Raw genomic sequence first — 25,457 nt, 5'->3', positions numbered from 1 at the left:
CACACTGCTTAGTTTGCTGACCCCTGCCATAGGCCACATATTTGAAGTTAGTAAGCTGTGAAATAATAAAATGAGTATTTAAGAAAGATCACTGTAGCAGCAAGGTGTATAAAGGATAAAGGGGTGGGAAAAGAAAGTATAAGGAAGCCATGGATACACGAGACAGGATGGTGAGCACTTGGACTAAGGAAATGGCTATTAGGAGGAAGGTAAATTTTGAGTGTCTTTTACTCTTCTTGCCGGTTGTTGACAGAGAGTCTGTATCTACCTCCAAATAGAACGACTCTATTTAGCTCAAGGTCAGGGTTGGACAGTCTGTCTTGTGTGGGAAAGAACCTCTCTAGCAGCTGCCTCGGTCTAAAAATGGATAAGGATAGAGGCGACGCCAATTTCTAGAGGGATGGAAATAGAAGGGAGCTGGTGAACAGTAAGATTATCAGGCACTTAAAAGCAGGGAAGGTTCAGAAAGACAGGGCCATTCTTCCTGCAGTTCCCTGTTCGAGGTGCTAGTGAAAGGGATGAGGAGCCACGTTCCGGATGGCAATGACTAACGGCGGTGTGAGAAGTCACATGGGGCAGCCGCATCGCTCAGAGTCAGGGAGGGACTGATGTCCAGGGAGACCAACCCAGCCTGGCGAGAAAACGCTGACAACGGTGACACTAGAGTGACTTTAAGGTGTCATTTCCTTTACGCTTTCCTAGTAAGGATGCCTGAGACATAACAGCTGCTCAGTCAATGTTTGCTGAACTGAACTGAATTCACACAAAACTTTGGTCAAAGTGATGGACCTGCTCATCTATTTCCTCAACAGTGAAATAAAGACCCTCATTATGTAACTAAGCCGCCTGGGGAATCACCAGGAGGCTGGCCCCACCCCCAGAGCTTCTGTACTCTGGGCTGGCAACAGTGAATGTGCATTTCTAACAAGTTCCCAGGGGTGCTGATGACCCAGGGATCGCACTTTGAGAACTACGGGCTGGGGGCTAAAGGGTTAAATTAAAGGGTGTTGATTATTCTGAGAGCCTCCTACAATAATAAGGGAATTCAGGAAGTACACGTTTTTTCATCTATTCTCTGTCAGGGCTGCGAGAATTCTTAGGCGAGTATGATTTATAGAGCACGGTACTTTCTTGGAGGACTGGATTTCCAAACTTATTCCAATGGCATAGGCCATTAAGGCTCCTAATGGATTGAGGAATTAATGAAGTATCTGGCAATGAGGCTTTGTGTATCATTAGATTCCTTCAGCACAGAACTTGGCAAAGGGCATCAAGAAATGATGAGCTGTGAAGAAGTTCAAGGTTCAAAGCACACCACTTTCCTTTTTTTTTCTTTTGGTGTGATTGGTAGTGCGATTTTATTGTTGTTTTGCTAATTTTATGATTCTTTTTTCTTCCATAAATAGATAGGTAATTCTAAAACAGGCACAAATGCTTTTTATTTTAATTAGTCCTTCCCTATCAGACAAATAAGTTAATGATAATGATACATTAGCTAATTCCTTTTTCCTTTTGCTCTCCAAAGACACTTTTTTCCCCAAGCACTACACAGCAAACCAACGTTCCCAATTCAAACAGGGAATAATGCAGGACTCAATGAATGTCACCATTGCTGCAGGAAAGTCAGAGGTTTGAGGCTAAAAGTTTCAATGTGCTCCAACTCTTTAATACAAGTTTTAAAGCAGACTCCTTTTCTTTTTTTAAACTCAGAAAATTTACGTGCTGCTCGTCAGTATTCATGATGTCAATCACTCATGTGCCAAAACTGGCCAGTGCTGGGGGAACAATGAGCCGGGAGGAAAAACTGAGCCAGGAGGAAAGCATAATGCAACAGCTGTCCTAAGACAGCACGAGTCAGAAGGAGCAGAGTGAGGAGTAGATTGATACCAAGAGAAATCAGTTTACCCAGGGAGCTAAAGAGCAGCTAGAGAGGAAGGGAAAAGAGAACATGGAAATCCAAGGTCTGCAGTGGACTGACGCTCACTGCGGGGAGGCTTGGAGCTGCTTTTGTAGAGGCAGCAATTCATATGCAGTCTCACACCACTTTAGCCACACAGAATTGGTCTGTTCTCTGCTCGGCTGTCCAGGGATATTACAAATAGCAGATCCCATGACATGGTACAGTAAAACTCAATTCTGAATATGCATGCATCAGCTCCTAAGTCCTGTCTCGCTAGCAGCCACCCCCAAGAACAGTTCTTTCTACACTTCCAGTTGAGAGCATTAAAATAAATGGTTCATGCTGTCAAGTGTGTTGAATTAAACCCTTATTTATAATATGCATCAGAAGCCATTTATCTCACTGTTTTTTGTTTGGTGAGATTCATCCTGCAAAAGGTGAGAAGCTAAGCAAAAATCAAGCAGCAGGCAAAAATCAAGCAGAATGAGCTCAGCCAGGCCAAAGGACAGAGCTGGAGACTTGGCAGAGGTGGCGAGGGTAAGAGCGAAGACTGCACTTACTCAAAACAAGGCTAGAGAGTCACTGGTGGCCCCGAGAAAGGTTAAACAAGAATCACAAAAGAATTTTAGAACTGAAAAGGCCAAAGCAATTCAGACATAAAATGACGAATTAACAATGAACTCTTCTGAAAAGTACTGGTCAACAGCCCAATCCCACTTTGTTTCATTTTGGATGAAAAATGAATCAGCAGCTACACCACAGGGAAGAACACCAAGAAGGAATCTTTCTGGAAAAACCTTTTAATCTTAGCATCAGAACACTAACTTCACATAGTAGGTGCTCAATAAATATCCACTGAGTAAACGAATGCTTGTTTCCTTATTATGTATGTGTTAATTCATTCTTTCAGCCATTGCAATACTTAAGTATCTTCTATATAAAAGGAATTTTGAAAAATGGGGTAAAAGATACAAAGATAAAAAAGATAAAATCTGTGTATTCAAGGAGCTTAAACTGGCATACAAAACTAGCCGTGACAAAAGCTTTGCAGTGGTAATCACGATAAGCAGGACAAAAAAGTGCTACTGGATTTGGAAGGAGAGAAGGGTTGGACTAGCGGAACAAAGGTATGGCCAGCAGATGCGACTCAGCTGGTTACCTACCTCGACCCAGCACTTCCACTGTTCTTCTACTGAGATCTAGAAGAGGGGCAATAGAGGATGAACTTCATGACAGTCACTTAAGGGACACCAAATACAGGACAAATCAGCAAGTATTACTCTGCTCGGACGGCTCAGGTCACTTGGCAGGAGGGCTGAGGCAGGTACCTGTGCACCACTCTGAAGTGAGGGCCACGAGTCACCAAGTCCAGGCAATGCTGGGTCAGTTCCATCAGGTTGGCTCCTAAGGACTCATAATGTATGTAGTAAAAAGGCGGTTTCTCCACAGTCCTAAGTTTCCTCAATTAATTTCTTGGAATTCACTGGCTATGTGCAATGCTTCTGTACCAGGTCTGGCACTGCCTCGGAGACTGTTGGGGACATGCCTGCTGCACACTGGCTGAGCCTGCAGCAGTGGGGACACAGGGCAGCCCCAAGGCTCAGTGCAGCTGCCCAGCAGGGTCTCAGAAAACTAGGGAAGCCGGCAAGAGCAGGTGGGCTTGGAGCTCACTTGAAGAACTAGCAGGTTTCAGCCAGTGCGCATGCAGTGGGATAAGGAAAGAAGACATTGTAGATGGATGTAACAACGCTCAGAGGCGGAAAACCACGAGGCAAAATGGAGTCAAGAAGTGTGAGCACAGCCAAGAGATGACAGGCTAGAAAGGCAAGACCTCAGAAGATCTTAGGCGGTACCCTGACATGAACTTCACTTTCACTAGCCAAGGTGCAAGAATGACGATGGCTTAGTAGTGGCAGCTGATTTTCAGATGGAAAATAGGACTATTTTATTACACTTCTCTGAGTGATTTAGGTTTAAACCTCAGGCAACCACGCAACTCTCCGAAGCATCCGGAAAATCAGAACGACCTTTGGCTGAGAGTGTCTGTTGGTCAGACATGTCTCTTTGCTTGTCCATCTTTTGCTCCTTTGGGGTTGGACAAATTCTATTCATCTTATTATCAAAGACACCTGGCACAGTGTACAAACTAAGTATCTGGGGAGAACCCTGACCAAATACTACATTCCTCCTGTCTTCCCTACGTGGACAGTATTTCATAGTAGTTAGAAGCATGGACTGGGAAGACCTGGTTTTGAATTCTAGCTCAGCACAGGCACAAAGGCAAGTCACAGGAACAGCAAAAATAACATGGCAAGAACAAAGAGAAGTGAAGGGGCGAGAAGCATGTGAAGGAAACCAGCTAGCCTCCGAATGCTTCCTGCCCTTCTCGCCTAAAGCCCCTCAGCAGAAAGCAGAGCTTCACCTCTGCACTTACTACCTGGGCTGTCAGAAAACCCAGACATCAAAACAGCATTTGTAAATAAAGTAAATATTAAAGGCAACATCACAATCTCATGTTGAAAGAGGCATTTCACCAACAGTATATACCAGCATTTGCTGAATCACAAAATAGGTGATGCTATCTTTGCTGAAAAAAATCAATCACTTATCATTTCTACTTCTCTAACAGCCTGTTTGGGTTCCATCCTTCATTTCAAGTTTATTTCAAATTTAAAGGGCAACAGGGGCATACAATTACAGCATACAGAGAGCTTTAGAACAAATATTATTCTGAGTACTTATTGTCACTAAACATCTTTCGGCTGATGGGCAGTGAAAGCAAGCTTCCTAAACTACAAAATAAACATTCTCTAAGTACTTTCGTATTTGCATTTTTATTTCTTTTTATTTCTTAATATTAAAGAGCACCTGTTTCCTAGAGGACATTTCATTATTTGAAATTATCATTTACAAGAGATCAAACAGCTAGTCTTACTCTCCCTGAATAAAGCATTTAATTGACCTTAGAATTACTGATTACTTTTTTTAACAAAAGGCACTCTGTCTTATTTGGTACAATTGGGCCCTGCTAAAGTCACTGATGTATGTGCCTCTCTACCTACAAAAAATTTACTGAGATTTGCAAAGTGACTTATAACTTAAGAGGATGTTTAAACTCTATTTTTTTAGATCTCTGAATTAATGTTAGAAATGATAATATTTTAATCATTTAATTCCCAGGGCAAAATTTAAAAATAAACACAATTTTCCTGTTTGACACAATTTAGGTAGGCTGACTGATAAGCTTTCTACTGCTCCAAGGACAGGCCAAAAAAAAAAATTCTTTATTTATTATGAACATAAGATACGATTTGCTATTGGTATTATCAAATCATAGATTAGGACACATATCTATTTATTTCTGGCCTTGAGCTTGAAGGCCTAAAGATATCTGACCAAAAATACAGAATAAATCAAAGATAAAGACAAACTATCCATAGTAATATTTGTTTTGAGACAGTGCAAACATCCAATCCCATGAAAGTTGCAGTGTTGTTTTGTTCATTGTTTTCTTAGAGAGATGTGTATGGTTTCTCAAAGCCCTGTTTTCAGTATATTTACTGAAATTGCATTCATTGGTGAGGTCTGGGACTGAACAGCAAAGGCATCTCCCATTCACTAATCTGCAATAAAGGACTTAGGTCCCACAAGTCAGGTTTTAAGCACCTTTCTCTTATCCAACTCCCCACCGGCATTTTTTTTAAGTTTAAATGAACATTTACATACACTCTTGCTGCATATACTTATCTTGATGAATGGTACTTATTTGAGTGGTCGGGAAAAGGAAAAATAAAGAGATCTCATCATTTTTCTTTGGTAACTACACAAGCTGCTCTGTTGGGGCATGCTTCTTGCTCTGAATACCAGAAGCTGTCCCAAGGACCCGGAATACACCTGACCTTTATTAGAAACTATCACATATGAATTGTTCTGTCTGTGGCCTACCCCAACCTCTTTGCCTCTTGACTTTCAATTATGCCAGCAGCAGACCACATTGAGAAAATTTATGTTTAAGTTAAAATACCCCAGCATCATGTCTCCAAATACAACTGAGGGAGCAGTGATGAAAAGCTATAAAGTCAATGCAGAGCAGACATGTCCTAGGTGACCTTTCATAGGAAGAACCTCTCCAGTGGAGACAACTGTGGCCCTGAGAAGAATTGACTCGGGGTACGGTCCCCTGTGTGAACACAGACTGTCCAGTTCGGAGCCCATCCCTTCTCCTGCAGCCCCTAACAACCACCATTCTCCATTCAGGTTTCTAAGATGGTTGCTTCAGGAGAAAAGTCACCTAACTGTGAGTTTGGGGATTCATTGTCTAGAGAAATCAAATTTAGGGTTTCCAGTCACTTGACATATTCTTTTTATCTTTCCCAATTAGGGAGTGGACAACAGGCAGTAAAAGAGTCTCTGGGCAAAGGTTTGGGACTGAATCCGAACGCCGTCCCCAGTGTGGCTTTGCATTGCATTACTAATCAGGATATTGCTTCTGGATGATTTAAACAGACTTCATTTGAGGGCTAGTAAATGGTCAATATGTTTTCAATGATCTACTTGTGGGTAATTTCTCCAAGCTTAGTTGCTATATTGGTCAAGTAAAGAGTACAACAGCAATTACTCCTCACGAAGCTATTCTCAGGGTTAAAAGAAATAACACACATATGAGGTTTCACACAGTAGCTGAGAAATAGTAAGAGCTAAGAGATGTTGCCCCACTTGTTCCAAAATATCACTCTCCAACCCCAGCCCAATTCCTCACCTGCTAAAGACAACTGAGCCTCTTCCTTCACCCAGGTAACAGGGACAATCGGGCATGAAATTCCTCAACTGCCCTGCTCTCCTCTCCACCTTCAGAGCCACAGACAGTTGCAAAACATTTATGCTCATAATTATATAGCTATGGATTTGCCACATCTTATTACTGAATGCACTGATAGAAAAGCAAGTTACCATATCACAAATTTTTAAAATATTTTAATAAGTCACTTCAATACTATTCCTTTGTAAACCTGCATATTTTATTTTAAATATTTAAAAACAAATTTCTGAAAATAGATCCACAGTCTTGACCAAAAACTGCCAAAGGAGTCCATGAAAAACTTAAGAGTTAGGAATCCCCAACAGAAAACAATCAAAAATGTCTACAGTCGCTATGAACACAGAGATTACAACCATGCATACACATCAACAGAGATTTCAGTGAATAAGAAAAAATGAAAAACATCATGTTTAGCTTACTGGAATTGGGTTTATCTTTTTCCTTTTTAAGGCTGTCATTTTAATATTTTTACAGTAATAATAAAAGATAAGGCATAAACCATGACATAGAGCTACTTTTACCTTCCTGTCGGTTCATAATCAGAACTGGTAGATTTGCTCACACAGTGAACCAAAGACACAATGTATTACACTCAGTTTCCCTGCCTTTGCAACTAGCCATAAACAGGTCATTAAGAAGGTGTACCTGCAACAGAGGAATAAAGTACCGTTGTTTCCCCGAAAATAAGACCTAACTAGAAAATAAGCCCTAGCATGATTTTTCAGGATGACGTCCCCTGAACATAAGCCTTAATGCGTCTTTTGGAGCAAAAATTAATATAAGACCCGGACTTATTTTGGGGGAAACACAGTAATTCCAGACATGCAGTTTTCTTCATGAAAATAACAATACCTTATTTACATTACCTACAATATTCTCTGCCATAAAAAAAAATTGGCTGACCACATTCAAACAGATACTCAACTAGCCCAGCAATTAACTCTTCAGCCAAAGGGTGAAAACGTTAACTTCTTTTAAAACATCGTTTCGATTAAAAAGTAAGTATTTTTCAGATGCTAGGCCACATCTGACTTATTCGTGGGTTGGCTTTTATAATGAGCTTTTCATTCTCCCTCTATTTCTTAATGGAATTTTCTCAATATTTAAAAATTCCATTTCTGTGAGATCCTTTCAAACAGAACAGTGAATTACCCAAGCAGATGTGGGAAGGACGTGTGCATACTCTGAGAGACATTTACTGCTTATATTATGGCTCATTGGCAATCATAAAACTAAAGTGTTGTCTTCTATCATCCACATTACTTTTTTAAAAGATGAAGATAACCCAGCTCATCCTGAAATTCACACACCTTTATTTCTCTTGTGTATAGGCCTAAGCATAAAGAGAGAGGTCCCTCAGCTGCTCCATGCAACGGGAGTCCGTCTAGCTTCAGGGTAATAAAATACAAACTGCTTTTGTCTAAGTACGTGTACATATATATATTTCAGTGCTTCCATATTGAGTCCAAAGTGGTACTTTTCAATGGTAAATTACAAAGAAACAATATTATTCTTTGGAATCCGCCTTAAATAGCCCTCAACAGATTAATGTGAAATGAGGAAACAGAAAGAGGAGTTCAAGCCCTCTTGTTTTTCTTTTTTTGCTTTGTTTGTTTTTGTTTTTTGCTGTAAAGGTAAGATTTGAGGCTCATACTGCCTGCTGGTATCCGAGCGATTTTCAGGCTAATGTAACGCCCTTGCCCCCTATCTGCCAGAGTAGAGGCACTGACGAATGTAGTGGGAGCTTCCGCTGTCCCACTAAAGAGCAGGGTACCTGGGCGAGTATGCCCATGTGCCTCTGAGCCCTCGTTTCCACAGCTGTACTTCACAGGATCACTGCGGGAATTAATGGGATAATGGATGCAGGAGTGTTCTCTAAACATAAAAGGCTGTACAAACAGGGCCACTGTTACTATTTTCTTTAAAGGATAAGGGGAAAAAAGAAAGAAAGAACAGAAAATGATAATACACCAGTTCCTTTCAGGTTGCCAAAGCAAAAGGCACAAGGGCTTGAATATACAACACATATGCGGCAGAAAAACAGATCACAGCGGTTACCAGGGGAGTGTACCACCAAGGGACGAAGAGTGTGACTTTTAAACAAATCTTCACAAAACAGCGTGGCGGAACTCGCTGAACCTGTGGCTGGAGCCCCGTGTCAGGAGAAGCACCAAAACTCTTCTCAGATGAGTCTGTCCCAAGTTCCCTTGTTCAGCCACACTCAGTGCCGTGTGTTGTTGCTGTTGCTGTTGCTGTTGTCCTGCTGACAAGCAGGGGTGCTCCTTCTTCAATCCCAGCTTCCCATTCCAATGGCAGATGTGATCATCACAAGTTAACTCTTCATCGCCAGTGTAAGCTTTTCAGGTTTATTTTTATGACGGAAGGGGGAACAAAAGCTCTCCTTACCAGGCTCAGGGTTCATCCAGGATTTTAAGTAGTTTCTTCATTTTTTCTACCCTAGCCATGTTTAATCAACTTTTTTTTTTTTTAAATCAGGGTCACTAAAATGTGTCTGTCTAGCACTTATCAAAATATAAGACACTAGCTTTTGTGCTCACAGACCCTTCTTAAAGTATAAGGAACATGTATTTCTGCTTTCTTCAAGAAGGAAAAAGAATCTTCCTTTAAATGATTTTAAGTTTTTAGTTTTAAAAAAAACATCTATATGGTGGAATGGAAAAATTATTCTATTACTAGACTTGTGTGAAGTTGGACAAAATGCCACACAGGGTTTCTCTATCTCTCTCATGTGAATTCAGACCTCATTTAACTTATATTGGGTTAAAGCTATTCCTATGAAAGTGACACACTAAAAGTTTCTATTGGAAACCATCTGAGAGCCTCCAGGGAAGAAAGAGTCACCTGTTCAGGTTCACTTGAAATATTCATGAACTCAGCAGAGGATCAGATTAACGATAGAGCCCCCAAGCAGTAGAGGATTTTGTTTTTTTCCCCCAGGTTTTAGGCTTTATGATGGTCTTTTCACAGCTCAGCCCACCTGCTCATAAAATGCTTCTATGCTCTACCAGGATTATGTTTTATCTTACAAACTTTTACCTAATGAAGAAGAACAGGATGGATGTACCATTAATTCTTCCCTTTGCAGGTAAAGTGTAGTTATCAGTAGCCATATATGAGAAATCATGACTGGGTGATACTACGGTCTGTGCCTATTTTTTGAAAGTGACAGTTGAGCACACTGGTTATGTATCACAGGAATCAAAAACTTTTATACATTAGTCAAATAAAAATATGCTTAGAACAGTTGTATTTGTTGGGGAGATATACCACATATCTCAAAGTCAACTGAAAATGGTGCTATTGTTTTGACTGGTCCACTGTACTGAACTTTCTCTGGAAAGGTCAAAGCGCACACCATAAAAACAAATCTAGCCCATTCCATAGCCATTCCTTCATTTGACCACACCAGACACTAATGCAAAGGAAATTTACCCCTTCTGAAAACATTTTAAACGTGATCAAATTAAAAGCAGCACCAAAGAGATTATTTTTCTTAGCAAGAACTCACAAGCAATCTACTTGACTAGAGGAAAAAGTGCAAAGAAAATCCTTTACCACAAAATAGTTTCCTGAATCCTTCCACCAGTGAACCTTCCATCCATCCAAGAATGTCTTTCCTCCCTGCTGATAATAAGCTGGGAGATAAATATTTTATTTTTTTCTATAAAACCCCAACTGATGTTTTCAAATAAAATAAAAATACTACATGCTACATGCTGCTGTCCAAAAATGACCCTAGAATAGGTAAATGTCATTTTAAAGGCTGTGTGTTAAAATATTTAGGAGAAAGAATCTACTTGTCAAGTTCATACAGAAAGCTCTGAAGAGGTTATAAGTGCATCTATCAAATTTTCATCTACCTTGGGGAACCTACTGGGGAAGCCATAGAAAGCCTGGCCTTGTGTAATGTAGATGCTGGGGGTTTAGAGTTCTGGACAATAGCAGATCTCAGCCAAGAACAAAGATGGGGGCCTGAGAGAGATTCTGCAGTGGTTCCCTAACAAAGGCACACTGGCACTGGGTGGCAGGCAGCTGCGCTCTGCTTTAAGCCACAGTTCACGCTAAGGAACTGGACCCAAATGATGGACCATCAACTCCCTTGAGAGAATTCTGACCTCTCACTTCAAACCTAGCAAAGTACTATCCGTCAATTGTTAGCAAAAGAAAGGCTAAGCCAGCAAATCACGGGAAGGATTTTTTTTTTTAAGTCTAATTTAAATAGCTTCCATACCTTACCCTTTGGGAATTATATTCAGTAACTTTTTTTAACAAGGAAAATTTGGTTTTAAGGAGCTTATGGGAACATTTAACTTGGACTGGAAAGGTTATTTGCTCAGTGTTAGGCTAAAAGCCAAAATCCACTTTTAGCCAGAAATGATTTTAATATTATACCTCACAAGAGTATTGTGTCCTGTGAGCAGGGGGCTGTGATAAGCACTGTAGTAAAGTCATGACTTCCCCCAAAGACTCATTAAAATGTATTATTAAGTAGAAAAAAGTTCAGAAATTCCAAAAGGAAACCGTCTGTACTATCTCAGAAACAGTAAAAATGCTTTCCAACTTATCACTTCTTTCGCTCTGCCTTCTCCACAAAACACTAAGTAAATGCTGTGAAGAACTCGATCCTGATGCAAAAGAGAATGAAAATGCCTTCAAGTTGGATGCCACTGTGAAGCTCCGTGTACAATTTTTCCTTTAAATGTGCCACGGAGGACAATTCGAGAGACTGTAAAAAATAATAAACCTGAAGATTCCACCTTTTTTAAAAATTACTCAACCCACAAAATATATTAAAATATATAAAATTAGAAACATCTTGAAAGAAAATACTTTTTCCAATTTTAATGTTTATCATTCTAAATTTTAATAACGCCAATATTTTTCCTCTTTCTTTGTTTTGGTTTTTAACTCGCGTCGAATATTTTTCCCTTCATCAGTTCTTGAAAATTTTCTCCCACCTCTTCAATTAAAAAAAAAAAAAAAATTGTAACGACTTCATTTAAGTGAAGCAAATGTGCTCTTGAAAGCTCGACCAAATATCGACTTTCTTACCCAATCCTGCAAGAATGTGAAAGCACGTTTGCAAAGGCGTTCCAAGCTGCTATGGAAACGACATTCTTTTCTTCCCAGTAACAGTGCTCTCTCTGGCTGAGGATTGCTGGCACACAGACTCCCAATCCAAGCCCATTGACAGCTTGTGGAGTGGACAGATGAGGCGTGGAAAATATTTTAAATTAGTTCATTTATCTTGTTGAGACACAGGAAACGGCAACAAATTTCTCACATAAAAGAAAGAAAAAAGAAGGACAATGCACCCCTAGCAATGTGTAGTAAATTCAGTCCATTAAGTCAAACCCTTCAGACTATTCCATACTGCCTCATAACAGCCACATGTCACATTCTGAGGGGTTTTTTAATCATCAAAAGACCCAGAAGGATAGCTGGAAATCACTGACTGCTTCTGATTTTTTGATGGACTCGAATTGTGGGAGCCAAATAGTTTTCAATGTTTTCTGACTGATCCCAAGTAGATCTTGGGCCAATATTAATCCTGATTAATAAGTCTAGAAAACTGCAATAAAGAACTGAAAGTTCTTAAAGGAGAGATCAAAAAAGCCACATTTGGATAAGGCTAGGCAAAGGCCATTTCAGGAGAGGATGTGAACCCCCCGAAAAGGGAATGGACAAAAGAGCCTTTGTGCTAGGTCCCCATTCCACGGGTGATCACCCCAGGAACTTTTGGCTCCGTGTCCTTCCCACCTGAATGTCTGCCACCGCACCACTTCCACAGCAATCTGCCACCTCCTGCCTTGTGAGTCCTTCCCAGGAGGACAAAGCAGGGCTTCAGGCCTGGAAGGAGAAGCACATGGACACGGGGGAACCAACACTGGTCTGGGGTTGTCTGCGCCAGTGTCACTGAGAATGAGGGAATCGTGTTAAGAATAAGGCCCCATCCCCCACTTAGAACTTGATTCATAGCTCTGAACAGGAGACCAAAAATCTGTATTTTTAAAACGTACTCCCAAGTCAAACTTGGAAACCACTGTGGCATCCCAAACCCGCCTCCTTCCAGAACCAGAAGCAGAGAGAATTCTGGAACTCTATGTACTCCTTTACTTAATTTTAAGGAAACATGTAAAATTTCTCATTGTAACTTTAAATAATTGTGAAAGTTATATAATTCTTATGTATTAAATATTGACATTTAGAAATAAAACATATTATCTCTAAATACCATGGTGAGTTGATACCTCCATTATCATTTAAAAAAATAAAACAACAGGTGGTTCTTTAACAATTGTTATAGCATTCCTTATTCTCTTTAAACTTATATTACCTCTAGTCCATTTTCCCCACAGAATTTTATCTGAAGATACTTTTATGCTCAAAACTCTTTTAACGCCTTCAGTTTTGTCAAAAGGAGCCACCTGAGTTGCAAATAAGTACCGTCATTACATTACATCCATTCATTCTCGTTTTCAACTTTACTAAGGCCAGCGGTTTGCATCATTCCTCTGTTTAGTGTGCTAGAGGTCTTCCACTACGGAGCAGGTACCCCAGTGAGATTAGAGACAAATGAGAGTCACGCGGGAGACTGTGAGGGGGAGGGGGACAGAAACACCTGTAGACTGTAGGCCTGCTTTCAGGCAGATCCACTTCAGGGGAAAGTATGACTTATCCTTGCACCTGTCCTTACAAAGGGTACGGATGTGCCTGCTAGATGATCCTGCAGTCCAGGCTCCCAGGAGTCTTCTCGGGGCAGCTACAGAGCTGTCCAAGGGGAAGAGAATCTGATGGCAGCTCAGACAGGAGAGAAGGCTGACCAGGACAGTGCACGACTGCCCCAGGGCAGTGTGGCGGGTGGGGCAGGGAGGGGCTGGAACTGACAGAGAGGGTGGGTGTCTCTCTTAGACCAGCCAGTTCCAAAGTGGACTCTCCGGCCTCTCCCATCTCCCCTAGCCTCACTTTCCTATAAAGATTCTACCGAGGAACACCACACAAATGCGGATAATTATTTCCCTATGTGACAGAAGACATATTTACTCAACAGAGTAACAACTATTCTGACACTCGTGTTGCAGCAATCACTGTACCTAAAGGACACACAACCAGAATCCCATGTGGCCCAACTCAGGAATTCACAATTAGGGCCAATGGAATGTTAAAATACAGAACTACCTAACAATTTTTAAAACTTTCCTGCTTGCTCTAGCATTCGTATGTACTAGAGATTAATTAACTTTTTAAAAATGAAAAATAAGAGAAGAAAAAAAATGAAGTTGCTCCACTGCATGCTCCATTCACTTCAGGAGGGGTGAACTAGTGTAAGCCCAGTAGGATGCACCGTTTTCTATAAATGCTAAAATTATCTCACCATGCAGTCTGAGAAGAAAACCACAACAACAGGAAAACAACGTTAGAAAGCCCACCCTCCTATGAACAGAGGAGGGTTGCAGGACCATAACCCTAACTCCCGCCTTTCTGTGTCTGGCGGGAGCTGTCACAAAGGTGCCATCCTCAAGCAAAAGTAAATGTCATCCAAAGACCCAGAGCTGCCGCGGGTCAGACATCATGACTCCGTATTTCACAGTGTAAAAGTCAGGTTAAGCATCAGACCAGAAAGAGCCTATTTTGCCCCTTTGGTTGTTCCTCTTCGTTCTCTCTAAACAAGTGGAGTTTATTAGAAACAACTTTCAGCACAACCTCACTGCCTCTTTGAAATGAGGAAAGGAAAAGGCAAGAAAAATTCTAGAATGGGAATTTTGGAACTGAAAGGATCATTTATCTTAGAAATGAGGAATAGCAGGCCTGAAGAAAATCAGTGTTTGCCCAGTCACACGACCCTGGCCAAGACACCCCCTAGAGGCCACCGCTCTCTCCTGGGCCGCACTGCTACAGGGCTCCTTCCGTGGTCTATTGGGCCCCTACCCCTCTCATGCGCCTGCCCCACTGGCTTCCTTCAGTTCGCTGTTGTGCCTAACTCCTTCCTGCCTCAGGGTCCTTGAACATACCACTCCCTGTACCTGGATAAGGTCCTCTGCCATCCCTATCTTCATCCTGGCTACACCTACTCATCTTTTAGTTCTTAAATGTCATTGCTTCAGGGCCATCCATTCTTGACCCTCCAAATGAGGTTAATCTCCCCGATGGCCATTCTTGTGGCACTTCACCTCTTCACAATTCAAAAATTTTAAACATATCTCTTTTCCTAGACCTATGAGCTCCAAGAACATTGGAACCAATATGTTCTTGTACATCCGTATAAGCCCTTATAAACTGCTGAGGACCTGGAACATGGTATGCATTCATTAAATATTTATAGATAAGTTTAATAAATATTTACAACATATCAGATACTGTTTTGAGGGTGTTACTCATACTATATAATACATTTAGTCCTCTAAACTCCATGAGATAGGCAATAGTAACATTCCCATTTTACAGATGTAAGAAACTGAGGCACAGAGCCATTCAAGTACTTCACCAAGATCACACAGCTCATAAGTGAAAGTGTTGTTTAAAATACACATGACATGGCACTGGGTATCATTTATGGTAGCGGATTTACGAATGGTCATGGAAACCTGCATGAAGACATTATCGACGCTTGAAACTATTATTAAAGCACACACCTACGGTATGAACATAGTGGGCCCTGTTATATTTTAGGATGCTATGTGACATTTTCCAAAAGCATATGCCAACAGATTTATGTTCATCACCTTTCATGTTCCAGTACTAACAATCTCCAATACCTCAGCGGCTAACACCACAAAATGTTTCTTTCTTGCTCATGGTCAATGTTGGTGTGCCTTCTCTGGGTGTTCTTTAATCTGGGACCTAGGCAGAGGCAGCAGCCCCATCTGAACCACACCACTGTCACAGCTGGGAAACCAGAGAGACGGTGGCACCACGCAGTGGCTCCTAAAGCTTTAGTTTAGCAGCAGCACAGGTCATTACCACCTCCGTTAAATTAAAAGCCCCAAGCTCATTATTTTCTTTCTCTAAGTTCCCCAGTGCATTACAATCAACCAACTGATGCCATTAAACTTCTCATTTTCACTAAAATGTTCTACGGCAGCAAGCGCTGGTCACTTAGAGCCTTGTCCTCTCTCGGCACTTGATTACGGAGATCTAAAGGTGATTGTTTTGGCCCCCCTCTGCCACTGCACACCATGGGCTAGCAGTTGAGTCCTTCCTATACTTCTCCACAGCTTTTTGGTGCTGCCTCTACACCAGGCTTTTTACTCATCACTGCTCTCCAATCGAAAAACCCCTTGAGGACTTGGACCCAAATTCTCATAGCGGTACAGTGGACAGACCCCTCCTATCATTTCCTTTGAAAGAAGGGATATTATGGAAGGAACATAATCTGTCCAGCAATGTTACTATTTAAATTATATCGCCTTGTCTCATAACGACCTTAACTTGCATTTGCCTCAGGCACTTTACACGCAGTAAGTCATGTATCGCTGTGTTTCTGAATGCTACATATGGTCATCTCATTTCACAGGTCGCAATATTAGATATCTAGAGACTAAACTCCTTGCCTGAAGCTTCACAGCCAGCAGCAGAAGTGGGACAAGATCCTTCCTGGCGTTCTGCCCTTTGCATAGAAACGCTAACCTAGACTTTCCGATGATCTTGAGCTAGCTATTTCCAAAGTACATATCATTAACCCCTCTCCCTTGACATACACAAATGCATACACCCACACATACTAAATACACATATTTTTTATACCAGTGGTGCCAAAAACATGTACACACACGACTTGTATTCATCTTTTGCTATTGGTATATATTATTACAATTTTAATACAGTTTTTTCCTTTCTTAAAATGTGTATACATTTTTTGGCACCCTCTGTGTATGTGTGTTTTATATAAATACACACACACACACACACACACACACACACACACACACACACACCCCACACAAAACAGATGCAGAATAAGGAGGAGATATGGTCCTGAAATAGAGAGTATATGCAGGCTGGTGAACTGAGATAACTCTACTTATTTAATAAATAATTTAATACTGTGCACACTTCTTCATGCACACAGACAATAGAGAACTACAGGTCTCGTCCCCGCTTGGGAGTGCACCCTAACAATGGCTAGGAGCGTAAATCGTAAATAAAGAAAAGGCCCTTAATGGTGCTGTATTTTATCATTCCTCCTAAATCTGACAATTTCCTTCAATTGCGTTCAACTTGATCATTCATTCTGTTGAACAATACACATAAGTTCCTATTGTTAGCTCTCTGTTTTGCTACTGCAAATGCTTGACAAAATTGCCTGTTTCATCTTTTTATTCCCTGCAGATCTTCCTGCCCTCAAGGAAGCAATTCTAAAGCAGTGTGAGATCAGGCGCTGAGCGTGACAAGCCCAGTAGTCTGGAGATGAAGTGTCAAGTCAGCAGACAACGCTGGCTGCAGGAGCGAAGCAGACTCGTAGGAAAAGGACTGCCTGCAGCCCCTTAGGCTCCCTGGGACTCACAGGCAGGAAGCAGTCAGAGCTCTGCTTCTGCAAATGGCTACACATGGAGCACTACCCTTTCCTTCCTCACCCTCACAGAAGGCTGGAACTGCAAGGCTCTGGAAGATCCGGTGAAGGTCTGACGAGCATGGTAAATGGGATGCGTCCGCCCCTAGTGTCGTCTTCATCACAGTATTCAGTGACAGTGCCTGACTGAGCTCTCCTCCTCACTCCTGAATCTCACCTGCCAGGGATCCTGAAATGAAACCTGGGTGAGCACAGAGTATTCCTAATGGAACGCTGTGCCATTCCAGTGGGCAAGGCTGGAGGGAAACCTTGTCACGGGTCCATTCGTGCACCAGTGAACCTTTCCTGAGTATGGGCTCAGGCCCCATGTGAGACTCTAGTGAGGCAAAGATGAACAGGTCACGGTCTCGGCCCTGGAGGAATGAAAGAATCTCCAGGGAAGGAGGCTTCAGGAGTATTTCTTTGATGACTCCATTCTCAGAGCCACCATGATGCCATTCACAGGGACACGGGCCAGGCCAAGTGAAGACACCTGATGTACAAACGTCGTCCACCTAAATACCTTCCTAAAAAGTCCCTTTACCCAGCGATTAGCTGTCTAGGATCCTGCTGTCATACAGCTTCCGTAGGAGCAAAGGAATTCAGGAGTTTCTGAGGTAACCAGCACCTCATCTGCCTTCTCCTTTTGGCCCCTCTGAACTCATCTCCGGGCCGCAGACACTGGGAACCCAAAGGATTTCTTCCAGCAACATGAAGAGGTCTGTCTTCATACTTCCTCATGCACAGCAGTTTTCTACTTCCCAGATTTCCCCATCATCCCTGCAGGCTCTGGGCCCACGGGGAGTTCAGTGTTTTTCAACAGAAATGCCAGGTGTGATTCTGGCATTTATGGTTGTCAACATCTTCAAAGTGGATGAATGCCAGGGACACACTCCTGGAGACACGTTTAGTCAATGCGGGAGGACCAGCTGTGAGCACTGATGATTTTCTCTGATCTTTTACACAGCGACACGGAGGAAGAATGCTGAGGTTTCCCTCTGCTGTTCCTTGCTGCAGTGAGTTTGGTCTTCTGTATGGGGCACAGGTAGGAACCTTTCCCTTAAGTTATTCAAAACCTTATGGGCACCAGGCTGCCAAATAATAAATTTAGGAAATTGCATTCTCTTAGACTAAGTCCTTCCCTTTGCACTTTAGTCACCTAGTTATTCTTCAGTTTCTTTCCTACAAACACTTGGCCCAGGTCCTGAGGTCCATCCCCTATCTACGTGTCTTCCTGGCACATAAAAGAGATTCAGGAAAGGAGAAGGAGCAATAAAATTTCAGGTTTACTGACAGCAGCACTTAGTGAAGTAATCCCCCTACCCACACACTCTCCTCACAGGAAGATCACTTATTCAACCTTTCCATTCATCTGCCTGGTGAGATGTACACACATTTTAAGAGGGTAATTTGGAAGACTTACAACAACAGAAGTTGTTCAAGCTGTAGCATTAGTCTCTGCGGTTTGCTTTAAATTTGCCCTGAACATTTAGCTCATTCACACAAGTGAATAACTAACTGCCTGTTTATTAATCAGGTCAACCAAGACTCATTTAAAGTACTTACTGCAAACAGTCCTCTTTCATACCCTAGTGATCTTTAAATATTTTTTTGCTTAATAGTCCCCAAAAGACTTTTGGAAAAACTGTCTCTCTCCTTATATATGTTAAAGTTAGCCCTTATAAATTTTTTAAAAATTTTAAGATTAAAGTAAAGGATATTATTTTCTAGCACAGAATTCTAGGATACAGTTATAGGTATGCTTTAAATATGTTTTGGTCAAACTTTGGGACAGCAGATTAAGCCCAACGTCTGCCATACAGACAACCCAACCGGCAAAGGCAGTCCTCATTATCAAACCAATCTGCCAAAACAGACTTATTTTCTATCAGGAAAAGTCTGAATTCATTTTAAAAATAAACATATTAATATGCATCCCCATATCAAGCACCCCATTTCTGAATTCTAATTCAAAGAGATAATCAAGAGCGTATTAGGGTAAACTATAGGCCCCAACTCTGTAATGTCTTAAACACAATAGAAATTCATTTCTGGCTCACATTGGGCTGGCAGATAATTCAGTGGGGTAGCACTCCTCCATGGTCATTCAGGGGCAAAAGGGTTGCCATTTCAGCATTTGGGGACTGAGGTCTCTCTATGGGTCAACTCCATTCCTGAAAACAGTAAGGAGGAGGGCACCTGGGGATATTCAGGAGCCAAGCCTGGGAGTGACGTCCATCACCGTTTGCTCCCATACCGTTGGTTGAGCTCTTCTCCGCAAGGGAGGCTGGGTGATGTGGACTAACTGTGGACGAAGGAAGAGAAAACCGCGGATTTCAGTGAGCAGCTAACAGATAAGGTCACAACTTTTGCAATAAATGTATGGCCTAGGTGAAATAATATGCTGCTTTCCAGTACTTATTACCTCATCTATCTTTGCTTTGATTTCTTCAGACTTGCCCTCAGAATCTATCCTTTTGTTTATCTACCTTAGAGCAATGTGTTTCTTTGCTAAAGAAAAGGGTTAGTGGGAAAGGAGAACCAGCAGCCTCTTCCAAGGTTCATTCTCATCCAGACCAATATGAGGAAAGAGTTCATGCAAAAGTTGCGGGTCTGTCCTCTAAGACAGCCTTCACATAACCCTCAGGTACACGGACTCCAGCTGGAGAACTAATGCTGACATATAAAATATTAGAGAACATACAGAATCACAGAATTCTAAAGTGCAAAGTACTAGTGCATTTTACAGAGGTGAAAACTGAGCTAGAGGGAAAATGTTCAAATCACTCTTTTAGAGGTTAATGCACATAGTGAGGCCATTCTTTACCCAAGCAAACTCATTTCTGCCTTTGGTATAAATAGATATTTCTAACTTTTATTGCATGTTGTGTAGAAACGCCTGAGGCTGCTACCGTCAGCAAAGTCCTGCTTACATGGTTGGTCCCTGCCAGGTGTCCTGGAACCTGGATTTTGGGAGGGTTCCCCTCATTCCCTGATAAGAATGGCTCACAGTGCCTAAACTGTTTGTATAGCACAATGTGGTTTATGCTGAACACTTGCTTCCCTTCTGGGAGTCTGGAATTTTGGTACACGCTAGGCAGAGGGTGCCGATGTGAAGAGTCACCGGTAAAAACTCTGGGTGCTGATTCTCTAACGAGCTTCTCTGGTTGGCAACACTTCACACATGCTGCCACAACTGTTCCAAGAGAAATTAAGGAGTCCTGTGTGACTCCACTGGGAGAGGCCTCTGGAAGCTTGTACCCGGTTTCCTCCAAACTTTGTCCCCATGTGTCTTCCCTTTGCTGATTTTGGTTTGTATCCTTTCACTATAATCATAGCTGTGAGTACAACTATGTGTTCAGTCCTCCTAGTGAATCATCAAACATGGGGGTGGTTTAGAGACCCCAAACACACATGTAAAGTACATTTGACAGATAAAATTAAACTGAATTTAGGATATTGAGAACATGCTAAGATAGAAATTTTAGTACATTTAAAATTTAAATTATTTTCCTGGATATGGAACTTCTAGAAAAGGGGGAAAGCGATTTATACTCAATTTAATTAAGTAACATACTTTTAAAATGACAGATAATGAAATCATTTTAAAAAATACAGATTTGGGTCATAGCTAGCAAGTAAAACAAGGATTCCCTTAAAAATTACTACCAAAAACATCAGAAGGGAACCTTCCACATCGAAAGAAAGCATTAAGGAGGAGACGAATATGCAACTGTGAACATTACTACGGAAAAAAATGTCCAGAAATGAAAGAGAAACAAAAAAGATGAGTCAGGGTATTTGTGTAGAAAACAAACAGAGGAAACCTAGGGCCATGCTCTCCATTAAAAGCTGGTCCTATATCCCTCCTGCTGACCTCACAAGAGAAAAAGGCATAGAAAAGACCAAGGTGTTTAAATAACAATTTCCCCAATTTTATACTTTTACTATTTTTCCTTTGATTTCACAAGCACTACAAGGCTTCTTGTAGAAAAGCTGCAAAATACACAACAGTACGCATAAAATTTTTTTTTTAATCACCCAATATTTTGCCATCCAGAGGCAACCACAATATCACATTTCAAGTCTTTTCCCTATTGAAGTGGGAACATTTTGCACATAGAATTTATCTTAAATTTTGTTTCTCATCAAAATGTTTATGAAAAATTCTTCATAACATGTATTAAACAGACATGTTGAAGAACTGTTCTTTTCTCCTTTAATTGTGTTGAAGATACGAGTGGAAAGTGGAGGTCTCAGAGCAAGGAGCCCACATATCCACCGGCCCCGGAAGCTGAGGAGCCTAAGGCGAGCGAGCACCTGGCCACACGTCCCTGCCATGGCTCAGGCTGGTATTGACCGAGATACACAAGTGAACAGGGAACCCAGATGCTTCTCCCCAGGAAGACTGCTCGAGAAGGCTGAGAACGTCACCGTGCACTGCGCTGGCCTGGTGGGCTGACTCTCATACAGTGGGGCTGTGAGACGACTCTGTGACAAGAGGCTCAGCCGCCGTGAGGCAGGTTGAAGGGATCCCTGAGTTACGGAGCGTCCACTTCTCCATTTTGTGCTTGACTCCACCCCACTCCACAAGCAGTGGTTCAGAGGAAGGAGTTCTGCTGCTTAGTGGCTGTACAAACTCAAGTTACGGACCTCTTCTTAGAGTCAGTTTTATCAAATGGAAAGTGAGAATAACGGTATCACCCTCAAAGACTTGCTGGAGGATTACCTAGACCATGGCTGGCACAGGAACAGCCAGAACGAAAAAAAATATTCAACGCAAAAACATGAGTACGTCTTGCTAACCACTAAAATACAATAAAAGCTATCCTACTTTATACTTAATGGTTTTTAGCACGGATCAGGTGGGAGTGGGGACAACTTTTAATTACCTCCAGAGCACCACAAATCAAACTACATAATCCAAGACACATGCAAACAGGATTTTTGATTCACCAGACTGTAGGTGTTCCATTCTAAACGCTAACAACCTGTCTTCATACATCATGTGTGACAACGTGAGCTTCAACAACAGGTCCATTCTCAACATCTGTCAGCTCAGTTTCCACATCTGTTTTCAAAAGCAAAAATTATCACCCAGACAGAACTTTGATGAATGAGTGATAGTTTCACCAAAAGTCAAAATATATTGCGTTGCTTTGATGTGCAGCAGGAAGGCAGGATTCAGGCTGAGATACAAAGTAGATTCCCCAGGAAACAAGCCCCTGGGCCTGTGATGTACCTGCAGGATTAACAGCTCTGCTTCTGAGGCTCCTATTTAAATGCCTCCATGCTGCAGGAGGTGACCCCAGGATGTACCAAAATCATTAACTCGATGCACTTTGGAAAGATTTTGATTCCAGTCACTATTTTCAAGGCTGTAATAGGATATATGTTAAACTCAATTACAAAAGGAAAGCGAGATTCCAGGATAGGCAGAGTATAACTAGTCAAAAGAAGTAGCTTTATCCACACATTAGGTCAACAAACAAAACAAAATATCTGAGTACAGTCCTAAGGTACCAGGGGAAAACGACAGGTGACATATTTTAGGAAAAACCATGGATTGACTCAAGTAGGAGCTCAGGCTGCTCTATTCCCATCCTAGAGATGATGCTGGCTATTCCCATCTAGGATGAGAAACAGAATCTTAAACAAGGATGGGGCGTGGGGAGGAAGTGCCCATGTAACTTCCGGTTCCCACTGAACCGCAGTTTTCACAGTCAGCCTTCATGCTTGCTGCTGTCCCTCTGTGTCTAGATTTCCATTTTACCCTGAAATATACAATGTATCAAAAGTCGCAAGGGGTCCAAATGCCAGACATTAATGAATTGTTGTGCAAACAGCAAGTTTTAATGTGATACAGATCAATTTCATCCCCGCCCAGCCACTTCCCATTTGTATACCTTAAATGGATTTCATTTAGCTTAATTTCCTTAAAATCATCTGAACTTCCAATAAAAACAGGATGAAACAATGCCTAGCATGAAACATCACAAGAGCAAGAGCTCTTGGGTTTTTCTTACTTGTTTCTACTGTTGCTTCATTACAGGAGGGTGCCTACAACAGGGTGTGGCAAAGAGGGGCCTGAAAGACCCAACGCATCCTGAGCTGTGGAGGCCCACGAGGGTGATGCACGTGAGGGCAGCGCTCAGCACCCAGCGCAGGGCACACATGCGATGCATGTAAGTTCTGTCCCACACGCTGTGCTGCTCCTGCTCCTTTCCATGAGTGGGACAATGAGGGCTGACGTGTTTTAAGCGTACTAACAAGATAAATCATTGCAACCAAGAAGTAATTTAGCTCTCAAATAAAACTCTTTCAAAATGACTAAATGAAAAGTCCAAGAGAAGGGGTCTCGCTCTTTTTTACCAGCTAGCTTATCCTTCCTGATAAGGAAGGTCAAACCCACTTGCTACACGGTCAGTTGAATTTTTTTTTAAAGCATGTAGAAAACTCAGCAGAGACAGAAAGAATTATAACTAATTTACAAAATGCAAAGGAATTAAGCTCTGGGATCTGTTTTGGGGGACACTGGCAAAACACCCAAATGCACGACTGCTTGGCTGACAATCTACTCATTGCATACCATGCCTGCCATCACAGCTTGGGTGCTTTCCTCCAGGGTCCACTTGGGGAGAAAATTGTTTCACATCCCTCCTTTTGCTCAAAAAAGAGGGATTCTGTTCACTGTCTCACACACACAAAGGAAGGAGGCTATCATTCTCAAAGATGGAAATCATCCATTCACCATATATGGTAGGTTTCCTCAGACGTCCTGAGATCTCTGTAAACTCCCAAATTCATGCCAACCCACAGAGCACATACCTTTGCATGTAAAACATCAGGGGCAAAAGGGTTGTGCTTACATGTCGGTGGTACATGGTCAGCTAGGCTCACTCGTTAATGCCTTCTACAGCAGACACAAAAGGCTCGACAAAACTACGAACTACAGTGGTCTGGCCTTTCAGGGTTACTCTCAAATAGTTGAAATTGCAAAGAGTTGATAGGTGAAATGTTAACACTGAATTTAATACAGTATCTGGAATATTTCAAAAGTGTCTGCATGTTTTTCAATATAAAGATAGTAAGTGGACTTTACCAAGATTTGATCACAAATATAAAAATAAAGTGGTCAAACTTTACTTGTACATAACTTTCTATAACCAAAGTTTTCATTCTGGTCAAGAACAGCTTATATAAAAATCGTTTATATACATAAAAGATTCAGATGTTAGGAAATAAACCCAATAATGATATTCTTCTCTTTATAAAGTGAGCTGCCCTACAATCTTTTCACTGGAAGGCCAGTTTAGTCTGCAGTTTTTCAGATAGCAAATTCCTGTCTAGAACTGTCTTTTTAAAAGCTGTCAATGTTAAAATGCTGTTTCTGGTTAACAAAACCCATGTGCCCACATCACGATGAGTTAAGAGTTCTCAGACACCTGCCACTAGTGGAGTTTATTTAGATGATAGATTTATGTGTCTCCATGCACCTCTCTGAGGCTTTTAGCTGTCTCTGACATACCAACTGTTTGTCAAAGCTTTCCAACAGATCCGACACCAGGCAGGAGTGAACTAGAGTTTGACGGGCCCTGAAAAGCTAATGATACTATGTGAGAATATTTTAAAACTTAATTTAAGAATACTTCCCCCATTCCCTTGCAATCTACTTCTCCTAAGGACTTAAATAACGCAGACTTTAACTACTGTACTCATTTAAAGTCCTCTAATGTAAAAAAAAAACAAAAAAAAAACAGGTAGTATATCTAAACAGAAATGGCCATTTTCATGGAAAATGCTGGAAAAAATTAACTTCTGCACATCTGTTTGTTTTCAGCCTTTGAGAAGATCAGGGAGCTACTTAACTCAAAGGTGAGTATAGCCTGGTAGCAAAGAGCCTGGGGTTTGGGTCAGGAGGCCAGATTTAACACAGCTCTCCAATTATTATCTAGCTAACATAACCTCTTTAAACAAACTCTGATTTCTCATCTATTGAATAAGAGTTGAAATCATCACTTCATTATTCAGTGCCAGCCATGTGCTAATGTAACAAATATCTCTTTAATCCTCAGAGAGATGATGATTATGATGATGAAGTAGAAACTAAAAGTAATAACTTTCTTAGGAATGATTTTGGCAATAGGATTTTAGCTATGGAAACAGCT

The 25,457-nt window shown here is 41.5% G+C and overlaps 1 protein-coding gene across 6 annotated transcripts in view; it reads right to left on the bottom strand.

Annotated features, from left to right (window-relative positions):
* The window catches only part of KDM4C (lysine demethylase 4C), a 383,956-nt gene that overhangs the window by 65,466 nt on the left and 293,033 nt on the right, over positions 1 to 25,457 (bottom strand). The window contains exon 18 of one of the 6 annotated variants that reach the window (XM_074330450.2): positions 19,489 to 19,594. The exons of 4 other annotated variants lie outside the window; for them this stretch is intronic. In XM_074330450.2, coding sequence (XP_074186551.2) covers positions 19,499 to 19,594 — 96 coding nt within the window. In that variant the 3' untranslated portion in view covers positions 19,489 to 19,498. Of the gene's footprint in view, positions 1 to 11,792; positions 11,935 to 19,488; positions 19,595 to 25,457 lie in introns of all 6 variants that reach the window. One more of the 6 variants, XM_088793098.1, reaches the window with a different exon arrangement.

The sequence above is a fragment of the Rhinolophus sinicus genome, chromosome 16, assembly GCF_057876585.1.
Source record: "Rhinolophus sinicus isolate RSI-liver-muscle chromosome 16, RSI-T2T, whole genome shotgun sequence".
In the NCBI taxonomy this organism is placed as follows: domain Eukaryota; kingdom Metazoa; phylum Chordata; class Mammalia; order Chiroptera; family Rhinolophidae; genus Rhinolophus; species Rhinolophus sinicus.
This window is presented reverse-complemented; position numbering and strand designations above follow the sequence as displayed.